The sequence below is a fragment of the Peromyscus eremicus genome, chromosome 3 (assembly GCF_949786415.1).
Source record: "Peromyscus eremicus chromosome 3, PerEre_H2_v1, whole genome shotgun sequence".
NCBI lineage: Eukaryota > Metazoa > Chordata > Mammalia > Rodentia > Cricetidae > Peromyscus > Peromyscus eremicus.
In genome coordinates, this window is record NC_081418.1 from 140890550 (window position 1) to 140905094 (window position 14545).

General features: G+C 40.6%; 1 protein-coding gene across 1 annotated transcript; it reads right to left on the reverse strand.

The window, feature by feature from the left end:
* Positions 1–11611: 11611 nt before the first annotated feature.
* LOC131906533 (acidic proline-rich protein HP43A-like) lies at positions 11612–14300 on the reverse strand. Its single transcript, XM_059257150.1, has 3 exons — positions 14237–14300; positions 12990–13025; positions 11612–12159 (listed from the first exon to the last, which is right to left on the reverse strand). The coding sequence occupies exons 1-3, from the start codon at positions 14298–14300 to the stop codon at positions 11612–11614; spliced, it is 648 nt and encodes a 215-aa protein (XP_059113133.1).
* Positions 14301–14545: the final 245 nt, after the last annotated feature.

Consider the following 14545-nt stretch of genomic DNA (forward strand, 5'->3'; position numbering starts at 1 on the left):
TATGAATGCCAAGTCTTAGCTTGACTTAGTTTTCTAGCCAGTTTTTCTTAAATTATCCTGTCTACCTTTTGTCTCTGCAGTTTTCCTGTTCTCTTACTTCTGTAAATCTTACTCTTTCTCCGTGGCTTGCTGTGTAGCTGGGTGGCTGGACCCTGGAGTCCTCCTCCCTCTCTGGCTGCTAGATCTCTTTTCTTTTCCCCAGATTTCTTCTTCTATTTACACTCACTGCCTGCCAGCCTGCCTATCCTTTTTCCTGAATTACCACTGGCCAGTTTTTTATTAGACTTTATTAGACGTTTACATGGGCAGACTAACACAGCTTCACAGAGTTAAACAAGTGCAACATAAACAAAAGTAATACACCTTAAACTAATATTCTACTACACAATGAGTTAAAAGAAAACCTAAACATAAAGAAAAAGAAAGAACAGTTAGAGTATAAAAGTGCACAAAAAGTTCTCTGAAGTACAAATACAGTAAATATTTAAACAAATCTTTAATATCATCAAGTATCAGACAAATGAAGACTAAAATACCTTAAGATTTCATCTCACCCCATTAAGAATTCCTATAATGGCTAATTCTGACTGTCAGCCTGACATACCTTGGAAGAGGTAGTCCTGGGATGTGAGATGTTTTGGGTGGGCTTATGAAAACTAAGTATGTATGAAGGATTATGTAACCCCAGCAGTTTCTAAGATAATTAAAGCATAAAAAATGAGTTGAACAGAGGTATTCTGTATGGGCAAACAATGCTGCTCCTAGAAGCCATGGGTTATGAAGTGGAAATCTTAGTGCTTGCCACAGGTTACCTCCCTGAGCCAGAGATGCTCCAGAGAAAACCCAAACATTGTAACTTATTTTTATTCCTCTTTATTTCTCATCATGACTACATGGTAAGACCCCATTGCTGAAGGAACAACACACTTGTTTGTAGTGCACAAAGATCCTGATTTTGAGCTGACTAGGAAATACTCTCCTTGCTGGCTAGCTTACATAGGGCCAGCTGGGGAAGAAAGATGTTGATTTTATTATTTAACATTAGACTCTGAAGGTAACAAAAATGACCTGTCAGGCAAGCTGTGCTCATTTATAGAAAGGGACAAGACTCTTTATGGGAGTAAGCAGTTGCTCTCATGATTGAATTTGAGATGTGCTCCACAGTCATTTATTCTTGATACTGTAAATATAGCCAAAATCCCTAGGCCTGTGGGAGAACCTATTGATGCTGTTTTGTTAAATGGTTAAGTTGTTCAAACTGTTTTCTGATTATTTATCAGTTTGTGCTGATCTCAACTTCGGTCAGAGAAGTTTCTTACTACAGAGGGTGGTGGTGAATTCAGGAACTGAGAATTGTTCAGACTACTGAGAATACATGGCTGTGAATACTCATCTGTAGATAGAGCATTTACATAATACCACCCTACCTCATTGATCAGGGAACATCATGAGTGAGGGGAAGCAAGAAGATCCTGGAAAATGTGGGAGAAGTGTTATGAAAGACTGCTTCTGGACATGGCATGGCTATAACACAGACGGATCCATAGAAGTTATGGTTTTCCGTGTAAGTCTTCCATGAAGTGAAGAGAATTAAAATCTCTTTTGTGGTGTGGGGAGGTGTCTCAATACCATATTCCTAGGTGAGAGGCTAATGGCAGTTGGTGGCTACAGAATCCTTTATAAGGAGAGAGGAAAGGGGTAGGATTTGCATATTGTGTAAAGGGCACAGAGTTTCTATTTGATGGCATAAAAACACTTGGAATAATATGTACCATCACAGTCAGTTCATGAACACATAAAATGATCACCAAATTCAAATGGTGTCACAGGGATCATCACAAACCTTAAAAAGAATCAATGTTTGCAGGATATAATGAGTACAATTAGTGCCATAGAGTTTTATTCTTAAAATGGTTAAAATGAGAAATTTAAGTAAATATTTCAATAAACAGTATAAAACCTTAGACCATAAGACAAACAATTTACAGCTCTGGAAAGTTAGAAGCTGTGGGGTCCTCTTTTTCCTCATGGTCTGTCTGCTACCAGTCTGTGAGGACAAAGGGGCAGAAGCAGTGGCAGAGAGCTTTAGCTGGCCCATGAACATGTTGGAAATAGCCTTCCAGGACATAACTTTTTTGAGACAGCTTAACTTTATTCCAGAGTGAGGAGAGATACAAAGGATGGAGAGACAGGACAGAGTATCACCTAATGTACATAAGGTGGCATGCTCCTATCAAATAGCTGGATTAGTGGCAGCACAGCCCTATGAAAATAGCTAGAGTATATTAATTACCATGTGGGCAACAGGGAAGAGCATTTGCAGGTAACTGTGTTAAGGGTCATCCTTGAGATAAGGCAGGCATCCAGGCCTAGAAGCATCCTCTAGATAAGGCTAGATAGAGAGCAGGAAGCCCCTGCTGGGAGGGAGTCCTCCATATTGTGCCAAGCCCAGAGAGAGAGCTGCTAAGCTATGGTAGATTGCAACATCTGACCAGCAGGGCCTCCTAATATCTCCCCTTGTTTTATTTTATAATGGATAGGTGTCATTGTAAGCCTTGAGAAACCTGTCATCTCTGTTGGATAGGTCTAGGACTTGGCAGAGAACCATGACCTGATTGATGGTGATTTTAGCAATGGAGGTCATCTGTCACTGAAGGAACTGAATAAGGCAGGAGGCAAGCATCAAAATAAAATATAGCATAATTAGAGAACTAATAAAGTGTAGGAGCCAAGAAAACAGGGGGTTACTGAACCAGCTAAGTTGCTCTACAGGCTGGATTTTGAAAGCAGGTCTCTGAGAAGTTTTTGAGGGTATTGGCGTTAGTTTCAACCACATTTGACTCATTTACATACAAACAACATTTTTCCTCCAATACTAAGCAAGTCTCCCCCATGTTCAGCAGTTTTTAGGTCCAGTGCCACTCTGTTTTGGAGCACAACCCCAGCAAGAGAGTTCATTTGTCACCAAAGGGATTCAAGGCTATTAGTCATGGATGTCATTGTCTAATCAAGTTTGTCTCTGAAGTTTCCAGCCATTGCTGTTTCTGGATAATAGCAGTGTTTATAGTCCTGGCAGATCCAAGGGAGGCAGCAAGTCCTGTTCCTACCAGTAAAGGAAGGAATATCTCTCATCTTTGTCTGGTTTGTAGCAACAGTGCTATCTCTTCTTCCTTCTATAGACAAACCTGTGGAATAATCACAACAGAGGTGCAAAATCCTGGCAGCAGGCATCTATGCAGGGAGTTATTTTTTCTTTATACCAAAGGAAGAAAGGAGATGATATGCAGGATAAGCCAGTAATAGTTTGATTGACAGCACACATCGGTGGTCTGTAGGTATAAGCTGGGGAGAAAGACAAAGTGGTAAATAAGGTGTTTGATCAAAGAGGGGAATACCATGAAGCTTTGAATGGATGTCATTCCTCTTGGCCAGCATTATCACAGAAGTATTTGGGGGGTATTGCTGCAAGTAGGGGACAGGTATTGAAAGTGCAAAAGAAGCAATCAGAGTCAATTGGACGTTTGGTGAATGGGAGGAAATCAGCAACACATTGAATTTATGGACTCCACAATGTCCTTAATCTTATTTGTTCCTCTGTTTGTTTTTCCTGTAAAACAATGTTATGATAAATTAAGATAGGCTTAGCTTCAGGTACATGTGGTGATATTGTGTTCCCCAATATATTGTGCACCCTAATAAATTTACCTGGGGTCAGAGAACAGAACAGCCAGTAGGCAGACATAGAGGCCAGAAAATAGTGGCACTCACACCTTTAATCCTATCACATGGGAGACAGAGATCCATCCAGATCTCTGTGAGTTTAAAGCCACACTGGAAACAGCCAGGCATGGTGACTCACGCCTTTAATCCCAGGAAGTATTGTCAGAAAGCAGAAAGGCATATAAGGCGTGAAAACCAGGAACTAGGCTGGTTAAGCTTATAAGCTTTCAGCAGCAGCTCAGCTGAGATTCGTTCTGGATGAGGACTCAGAGGCTTCCAGTCTGAGGAAACAGAATCAGCTGAGGAATTGGCAAGGTGAGGTGGCTGTGGCTTGTTCTGCTTCTCTAATCTTCCAGCATTCATCTCAATACCTGGCCCCAGGTTTGTTTTTTATTAATAAGAACTTTTAAGATTCGTGCTACAGGTACAAGCTGTAGGCAGATGTGAATGTCAGAAGAGGAGTATTGAGTGAAGGGGAGGCCACCTTGATACTATTTGCCCATTACCCATGTCCCAAAGGTCCACAAGGTATACTAACTACATGGTGGGTGAAGAAGGTACTTATATTATCATTATCAATTAAAAAAATTGGATCTTGCCTCTTTGTGATCAAAATTACCTTGAGCATACTCCTGCACTAGTTGGCAAGTGTAGCAGTGGCATCCCCTATAATATTTACATCCTTGAGACATGATGGGTCTGTCTGTTGGAAAGGGGAAGCAGTCAAAGTCATTTGGATGACTGGTGCTGGCATTTTGGTATACTGGAAACCACATTGGCTTTTGGTATCCCACTAGTGGGCAATCTTCTGTCCTGATTATTTGATTCCTCTTCTGGTATGCTTCTCGGACATAAAACAACTAGAGCATAGTATAGGGAGTGTAGGGCTAGTGGAAGCATTGATAGTTAGTAGGGTAAAGACATCCATGAGGATGACAAAAGGGAAGCCTGGAGGTATGGCAGCTTTTCCATGCCATGTCCATGAGTGCATGGATGTTATTCCAGGTGAGCTCATTGCATGTCTTTGGGAATCTGCATAGTTTTCCCTTTTTCTCCATGATCAACAGACACACCATCTTTTTGGCTGGAGATGTCATGTCAGACATTGTAGCCTATACCCAGACAAGGTGAAGCTGGTCCTGTGGTAAAACACAAGCAAATCCCCTCTCAACTTTTAGCAAAGAGTCTGGCCCCTTCCAACACCAGTCAAGTGGATCTTTTCATTGGACCAGGATGGGAGATGTATGTGACGGGCCTCAGTAACAGACAATGCAGGGGTGGGGGTTGGCCCTGTGTAGCATAGACATTTAGCACATTGAGTGTGAATGGTGCTGGATTTAATTGAATGTTTGGTGGCAGGCAGCCTTGTGTTTGTTTGATTATTTTTGAGTGTATCATGTATTCTATCTTCCAAGTCTCACAGAATTTTTTAAATTGGTGGCTTGTATGTGGGAGCCCACAGAGGTTTCCTAGTGAGAACTTACAGGGTCAGAGAATCTGAGCTTGCTTTACCCAGCAGGGCTGCATAAAGACATGATTTAACCAGAGGTGTGTTTACCAGCTGTTTGGAAGGGTCCACACTTGGCTGTATGGTATGGTATACTTTGACCTTGCAAGGGGGAGGTCTTTTGCCTCTTTCCTTGGCATGTTATAAAAAGCCTTTTCAATAAACCTTTGAGGCTGTTGAGTATTGATCCAGGCCCTCCTGAAGTTATTCTGTTTCTGTCTTTCTTCTTATTGGTTAGGTCTCTTTCTATCTGTATTTTCTTATCCCTCTCTCCTCCTCCTAAGAACCCTAGAAAAGGTGGGAAAGGTAGAAGCTGGACTTCCACAGACACCCACAGATGGTGTCAGAATGTGGGGCTTAGGTACAAAGGATGAGCAAGTGGGGGCACTGTGGAGCAGGGGGGCATGCCTGGTAATGAATTAATAAATTAAGTTGAGGCAGTGGTATTCTATTCTTTGGAAGTAAAATTGTAAATATAAAGCAAAGTTAGACTGCAGCAGGTTTCTGTGTATGTTTCTCTGCTTCTCTCTCTAAAATTATGAAAAATTTTGGTCAAGTTTGGAGAATATAAGCTTTAGGTATAGGGATATGGTGAAGATTTAATAAGAAAGTCACTTAGGGTAAAAGTAGTCTCCCCCCTCCCCCCAGCACAGACAGGACCTGTAACACACAAAGCAGCATCTAGTACCTAGCAGCCACTGTGAACTTAGCAGTGGCTTCAGAAGCTCCTGCTTTCAGCCGGGAAGAAGCTGTCATGGGAGAATGCAGTCAGCAAGACAGAGAGACATCACTTCAAGCTATGAGCAACCTTGACAAGCCAAGCAAAGACACTGCACAGTGAGAGAAGTGAATGGCAGACAGCTGCTTGGAGAATTGCAGCAGAGATTTCAGACCCCAGTGGCCAGAGCACCCAAGTCAAAGTCCCTGGTGGCCAGAGCTGAGCGAAGGATGCCCTGGGAAGGCTCAGGTAGAGCATGGGTGGAGGAGAGCTGAGCTAGACATTATCCCCCCAGGGTAGAACAGTGGCGGAGGTAGTGCTTCGGACTTGGGGGAAATTGCTGGCTGACAAAACACCTGGATGAGCCACACTAGGACTCAGGCCATCCTGAGCTCCCAGCAGCAGAGTGAGGTGGAGTTGTGCAGCTGGCAGCATTTGGCTGTACAAACAGAACAGTGCACAGAAGTTTCCAGGACCCAGTGTGCTGAGCTCATGGCCTCTAGCAGAGCAAGTAATGAGACCTGAGGAAGCCACAGCTCACAGCACCTGTGTTTCCTTCAGGACCAGGGTACTGATTGAGAGCCCTAGGGCTAGGCAGGCCCATTATGGGAGGCACAGACAGACTGGGACTATAAAAGCAATGGGAGGAGCCAGGGCCAAAAGTTTCTATTTGCTGATTGTAAGAAAGTCTCTTGTGAGAGGACTCTGCACAAGCCAGCTATTATGGCAGGTAACAGCTTTAGCCCTGAAGCAAAATTACCTAAAGGAAGGCTACAGACTACAAAGTGCAGCTGAGAGCTGAGAACAAAAGTTTCAGAGACTGTTTGAACTGAATTCTTGCATTGAGGGGAACTGTAAAAAGTTTTTGTTTGTGGGTTTCTTCATATTAGAAACTTTAAGACTGGTATCAGAAAGCAATCAGTGGAACTTTAAGACTAGTATCAAAAAGCTTTCAGTGGAACTTTAAGACTGGCATCAGAATTGTCTTTTTGAACTTTTTAATCATAAGAAATGGGATAGACATGAGTGGTCTAATTGTAATGGAACTGTTTTGTTTATGCATATATGCTTCATTAACCATGGTGATTCATCAACTGACTTTGTGTAGAAATGGAACTGTTTGTGTAAAAAATGGAGCTAGTTTTATGTAGAAATGGAGAAATTTGTTTTTTTCTATTCAGGCTCAAGATGCAGTTTAAAAAATTATAAAGAAAAAGGAGAGTTAATATTCCACAGTCTCTTTAATTAAAAAAATATTTTCTTGTCTGTTGAGTGGATTAGTGTTAGCCTGTGTTGGTATATCTTATCATTTGTATAGTTCTATTAAGAAGTTGCTTTTGAATATTTGCCAAATATTTGCCAAAGTCTATGAAATGTAAAAAATTAAGAGATTACTTTTGGCTGTTTGCTAAAGTTTGTAAAGTGTAAATAGTACTATTGAGAGTTTGCTTTTGTAAGTTTGTAAGAATTGTAATTGTGTATAGTAATCATACTAGACTTACGTTAACCCATTAATATTAATATTAATGGTGATGCTAAAGGAGTCTTTAGGTTTGATGAGGCTGCATCAAGAGTTTATTAATTTAATAGAGGACTTGGTGCAGTTACAGTAGTCATCTAAGAACCTTTCAAAAAGGCCATTCTATCTTTATCATCCTCTACTTCTTTACTGGGAGATATGGCAGCCATAAGAAGCAGGAGTATAGTTGTGGTTGTTCCAGCTATTTGCAAGCTCTTAGTGCAAACCTGATTCAGAGCTGCATAGAGTTGAGCTCTGTACATTACCCTGCCAGAGGCTGGTAGTCAGAGATGGGTAAGTCTTTCTTGCTAGTTGCCAACCTAAGAAAGAGTACACATGGCAGAAAGTGTATCTTGATAATAGGTAAGACTGTTTAGTGATGGATAAGGATTTTTAGTAACAAAGGTGACCTAAGACAGACATAGTCCATCTGAGGGGTCTGAGGGGCCTTTTAAATTATTAAGAAGGGGGACCTGTGGGAGTCCACAGAGGTTTCCTAGTGAGAACTTACAGGGTCAGAGAATCTGAGCTTGCTTTACCCAGCAGGGCTGCATAAGGGGATGATTTGACCAGAGGTGTGTTTATCAGGTATTTGGAAGGGTCTACACTTGACTATATGGTGTGCTTTGATCTTGCAAGGGGGAGGTCTTTTGCCTCTTCCCTTGGCATATTATAAAAAGCCTTTTCTTTCTTTCTTTCTTTCTTTCTTTCTTTCTTTCTTTCTTTCTTTCTTTCTTTCTTTCTTTCTTTCTTTCTTTTTTCTTTTTTTTTTTGAGACAGGGTTTCTCTCTGTGTAGTTTTGATGCCTGTATTGGATCTTGCTCTGTAGACCAGGCTGGCCTTGAACTCACAGACATCCTCCTGGCTCTGCCTCCTGAGTGCTGGGATTTAAGGAGTGCACCACAACTGCCCAGCCTAAAAAGCCTTTTCAACAAATCTTCAAGGCCGTTGGGTATTGATCCAGTCCCTCCCAAAGCTATCCTGTGTTTCTGTCGTTCATTTCGTTAGCTTGGTCTCTCTTACTACCTAATATTTCTTATCTTTCTCTCCTTCTCCTAAGAACCCTAGAAAAGGTGGGAAAGGTAGGAGCTGGACTCTCACAGTCTCCCACACTTGTAAAAGCCAGTCCATTACCAGTTTTAATCTGGAGAAGGGGGCCCATAATAGTGAAAGTGAAGAGCATATGATTAATCAGTTTCTTTGAATTCTCACCAGGCTGTGCCATAGTCCAAGTGAAAAGAGAATAGGTATCAATAGTGATGAATACAAATTTTTATTTATCAGATGATTGAATGTGGGTGACATTAGTCTGCCAGAGGACATTGGTTTTAAGCCCTCTGGGATTGGTGCTCAATTGTTGTATAGTTGGAGTGTGGATTACAGAGCCACAAGAAGAACAAGTTTTGAGAATGTGTTTAAGGTGTCTTGTGGGGGTATTGGGGAATTTAAGTTGTAATTCTCTTAAATTTGTATGGGTCAGCTGATGGAATTCTTTAAAGGTGAGGGGTGACATAGTGAGGGCCCCAGTTGTGGCAATCTTATTAAATAAAGCATTGGCTTTAGAAAGGGGCCCATGAAGGGATGAATGTGCACATATATGGTTGGTAAAAATGGGACATGTTCTTGTTTTGAATACATTGGAAATTTTTATCAGTAGTGAGGAGATGAGGTTGCCACCAAGCTTGACATAAGAGTAGGCTAGCTAGGGGAGCAGACTGGCCATACATATACTGTCTGAATATAAATTGAAAGGTTCTTTGAGGTATAGCAGAACCAGGAAGATGGCATATAGTTCCTTGAATTGGAAGGAGTTGCCTGAAAGGAAGAAAAGATGGAATTCAGGACCATTGTCTCCATGATAAATTGCGTGGGCAGCTCCCTATTACCTCCCACCTGTAAAGGCCACAGAAGCCCACGGGATAGAGGATCATGAGAATAAGGGAGGGGGGAACCATCTAAAAAGTGGTATGGTTGTTAGAATCTATCCTTTGAGTAGTGATTACGTATTTGTCCAGGGAAGCCAATGATGGTATTAGCAAAAGAACTGTGGTTTCTCAGAAGCCCCTGGATGTCTGGGAGGGGGAAGGGCAGTATACTTATGTTGGGTTCTTTTCTGATGACACATAGGGTACAATCTTTCCATGTCCTTATCAGTTAATAGTTGAGAAGTTCCCCTTACTGGTATATGGAGCCATTCTAAAAATCCCTTGAGGTTGGTATAGGGCTCTGACTACAGTGAGAGAGGAGTTAAATACAAGGAGTTGGATCAGCTGCTTTGGATCATAACAGGTCAGGGAAGCATTTTTAATGTAGCTGTTATTGGAAAAAAATGGGCTTCTTTTGCTGCTGGTGTCAGAGAACAATGGGAGAAGGGTTTTTTTTTTCACCTTTAAGTAAATCAAATGGGGTCTGTAATTAACTGATAGGTATGGGGAGCCAAGGTCTCAGCCAGTTAATATTTGTCAAAAAAGCTTTGAAAGGTGTTTAGAGTTAATGGATTGGGAAAGTCAATAGTAGGTTTTGCTGGCTGAAATGGGGCTAGAGAAATCTTAGTTTCCAGGAATATGACAGGTGGTACAAATTAGAACTTACCTTCTGCTATCATAAAGTCTCTTTATTTTAGAGCCTTTATGTCTTGTTGTTTAAGAACCTTTAAAGTCAAAGTTAATCTTAGCCTCTAAGGTCAGATCTTGCCTTTTGCCTTTACACATTAATAGGTCATCCATTTAGTGGTAGATGTGGAGACCTGATTTAATAAGTGGGTTTAATGCTTGGACTAAAGCTTTCTGACAAATGGTGACCTATTAGCTATGTTCTGGGGGACTGACTACTCTCTGATCTTATCTATCAGCTGGGCCTGAATTGCTGATTTTTGGTACTGTGATGGCAAAACATTTGCAGTCTTCTTTATGGAGTAGTATTAAAAAAAAAAAAGCAATGTCCTTTCCCCCCTCTAATGTCTAAAACTAATATTAGAGTATTTACTAGTATGGCACCGGGAAAGAGGAAGCCACTCTGAGGTAAGCCTCAAATTTTCATTGTCTTATTAATTGCTCTCAGATCTTGGAGGAGCCTCTAGTTCCTTGTCTTCTTTTTAATTAAAAAAAAAACTGGCATGTCCTTGGGGCTTCTAGAAGGATGAATGTGTCTTATGTCTAGTTGATATTTAACCAGTTGTTGTAAAATACTTAATTTCTCCCTGTTGTTGTTGTAAAATACTTAATTTCTCCCTGTTTAAAGGCCATTGTTCCACCCAGACAGGATCTTCTGTGACCCATTCTAGGCTGGGAATGAGGTATTCAACAGTGACCCTTAAGATTGGGGTTTATTCGATATCGATTTTTTGTAATCTTCTATTTGGAGGCATTCTCTTTCTTCCCCATTAGTGTGGGAGCCTGTTTTCAGGTTCCTGATGGCTTTACCCAGCAGGTCTGCATAGAGAGAATGATTGGACCATGGGCCTGAGTGCAGGTATCCAAGATGGTCTTCACCTGGCTGTTGTGCTGGGGGAGGGGAGGTCTTTTGCTCTAGCCCTTGGCGTTTCTATAAATACCTTACAGCAGAGACAGTCAGGGTTTGTTGGAATAGGTTCCAGGCCTGTATTTTCTATGTGCTTATCTCCACAATCTAAATCCTTCTATCTAATATTTCATGCTGCTCTCACTCAAGAAATCTCTGGGGAATAATAATAAGAATAAAAAGAATAAGAAACAGCAAATAGTAATTGCGTGCTAAGTATTTTATTAGAGTGTTAAAGGTAAACTTACATCATTGTTCCATTGAAAAGACACTAAAGGAATGTCTTCCAGTTCACCTGAAATAAATAAATAAATAAATAAACAAACAAACAAATAAATAAAGTCACAAAGAAGAAAGACACAACATGCAATACCAACATATTCTGAGATACTTCTTAGTTTTTTGGCTTTCTAATTCTGGTAGAGTTAAGACTTTGATGGAGAGTGAAGGTAAATCACATTCAGCATAGAATTCTAGGGTATACAGTCCATTTAAGTTTTGGATGTATATATGATCTAATTCTTTAAGAGGAGTGTGCTGATCCATGGCATTTGGGGACTGGTGTGAAGGATAAAGTATCAGATTACCTTTGTCCTGATGAGGAACTTTGTGGTTATGCAGAAAATGTCTACAGGTAACTTTGCTGTTCCTCATTTTCCTGCTGGGGTGGTGCTTGCTCATTTCCAGGTCTAGGAGAGCGATTTTGCTGCTGTCCTCCCTGCTGGGGTGGGCCTTGCTGGTTTCCAGGTCTAGGAGGTTTATTCTGTTGCTGTTCTCCCTGCTGGGGTGGTGCTTGCTCATTTCCAGGTCTAGGAGGTTTATTCTGTTGCTGTTCTCCCTGCTGGGGTGGTGCTTGCTCATTTCCAGGTCTAGGAGGTTTATTCTGTTGCTGTCCTCCCTGCTGGGGTGGGCCTTGCTGGTTTCCAGGTCTAGGAGGTTTATTCTGCTGCTGTCCTCCCTGCTGGGGTGGGCCTTGCTGGTTTCCAGGTCTAGGAGGGTGAGGTTGCTGGTTATTGTCTCCTTGCTGTGGTGGTCTCTCTGGTTCATTTCCTTCTTCTTCACTGTCATCATCATTATCACCATCATCTTCCTCAGAGGCTGAAGGTCCTGGGGGGAATTCTCCAGGAGGGGGTCTCTGATGCTGTTGACCATGACCTTGGTTTTGCTGTTCTCCCTCTGTTTGGGTATAGATCAATGTAGAATGAGTTTATACCTTCTCTTTCTCTGATAACACCCTCACAACATTATGTCCCTGATTCTCCTTTAAGATTATTTTTCACATTTATCATATGAACTTCCTTATGTCTCCACTCTTCTGACATGTATTTGTTCTTAAAATTGGTGCATAACACAAAGAACTTTGTGTTCTTTACAATTCTCAGAAGTGCAGAAAGGGGAATAATTTTTTAATGTTATTATTTACAAGTTGGCAGAGTAGCAATGCTCTATTCTTAAATATATCGTGGTGTTTAGGGTCCTATATCCATGTGGAGAAAAAGAAAGAAATGTAGGTTAGTGATGGAAAGATATTCCATTCAATTTCTTACAGTGTTTTTGTATGTATTAGTTAACTGTGCATACAGAACTGAGAAAAATAAATTTAAAAAAATGGGAGAGCATTGGATCTGTGTAATAGCATATCTTATGAGCAATCATATAATTCTGCTTGGAATCACCGGTGAAAGAAGAATTCTACAAACAACCTATAGTGGTATTGGCGATTTTAAATTAGGACACCCAATGTGTTCATCATATGGGAGCCATTACTTCAATATGTGGAAGAGACAAAATGTTCCTGTTATAAAAATCTGGCTTCCTACTCCTCCATTGTACAGCCCTGCTCTACTTCCTAGAGGCATTGTTGGGAAGTCTTCCCATATACCTCAGGGGAAGCTGTCAATCATTACTTTCATAGAATAACAAAATGATAACGAGATATTAAAGAACTGAATAGTTACAAAATAAAAGATTCATAGAATGTCAATAGAGGAAGAATCTGGTTTTACCTAGGAGCTGTGAAGAAGGGTTTCCATAGATGATTGCTAGAAAAGAAGCACAAAATAAATGAAAATTTACTCATGACATTTTCTGGATGCTCAATAAAGATGATTTTAAACTACCACTTCACATCCACAATGTAGAATTTGATCTTGGATAATGTTGCTGAAAATGCTGCCAGGATAGTCTCCATGGCAGCAACAACCATTATTTTGTTTCTCATTAGCTGTTTCAATTCTAACTGTTTGTCTCCTTTACATTAGGGGAATTTCAGTGTCATATGTTCACATTCTTATGTTTTTCATGACCTTCATTTCTTACAGGGTATATCCCTAGGCATTTCACTTATGGAAATAAGATCAAATATTGCTTTACAAACCATGTATAGAACAATGAATATTGCATGTGGTTCATTACAATAGAAATGGGCCCAGCCAGATATCTCAGTGAGGAAAAAAGTGCTTGCCTGTTGACTTGAATTCAGTTCCTGGAACCACATGGTATAAAAAGATAGCTTGCTGCTAATAGGTTGTCCTCAGGCCTACCTTTCTTTTTCTCAAATGCACATTGCACACACACACAGAGACACACACACACTTATCTATCTATCTATCTATCTACATACACACACATACACACCCAGTGGTGCATGCACAGACTTCGACTGAAATAATTAAAAAAAATATTTCCTGAAACTTCTAGCCTGTTGTACACAGAGTTTCAAATTTGTTATCTTTTCTCTTTCTATTTCTCAAAGATATGCCTGATATATATATATATATATATATATATATATATATATATATATTTGGTTCTGTTTATTTAATTTATTTAATTTATTTCATTGTTCTAATTTATGATATATTCCCAACAGTCTAGAACTACATTTACTTCTTTTATTTTTCTCTATCCTCTGTATACCAAGCCTATCATCATTCACTATCTGCTTCTCATAACACCTTGAGTACTGAGTTTCTCTCTGTCATCTGTAACATATTGCCATGCATCATCCATCACCAAAAACATCTTTTCACAAATGTACTAAGTTTACTTTGTTGCAAGAATATTTTCTTAAATTATGCTATATGTAAACCTGAAATCTACAAGCACAATGATAATATAAATGTCCTAATATTTGTTCCCATATTTCTTTGCCTCAGTTGCATGTCATTTTCCCACCATTCCTCCCAGTCCTGAACTTCAGTGTGTTGCCCAAGTCCCATGTCTCTCTACTATCCTCTCTCCTACTTTATACCTGCATTTGAGCTCTGAAGAGAGCTCAGGGCCAATAAGGCTGCTGTGAGCAGGACCACCAGCATCTTGGAAGAGGCTCTGGAGTTACTCCCAAGTGTGTACTGGAGGAAGCAAGGCCACAGTCTTTATAAGAAAGGCAGAACAAAGGCACCTTTCAGGTCCTTACAGGTGACCTTCCCTGACAGGGCAGGATACCTCGCATCCCTGACTTTTCTTTGGGATTTTAGCCTAGCAGGATGCAGTGTGGAGGAGGTTATCAATGTCTCAGTTCTATATGGTACAATATCAAATTTGGACAACAATGCTGAAG

Excerpts from the sequence above, each read along its gene's own strand:
- LOC131906533 (XM_059257150.1), bottom strand. The coding sequence starts at position 14,300 with ATGCTGGTGGTCCTGCTCACAGCAGCCTTATTGGCCCTGAGCTCTCTT. Across the intron at positions 13,026-14,236 it reads TCTTCAGAGCTCAAATGCAG|CAATCATCTATGGAAACCCT; the intron begins GTATAAAGTAGG and ends CTTCTTTTCTAG. Across the intron at positions 12,160-12,989 it reads CCCTTCTTCACAGCTCCTAG|AGGGAGAACAGCAAAACCAA; the intron begins GTAAAACCAGAT and ends ATACCCAAACAG.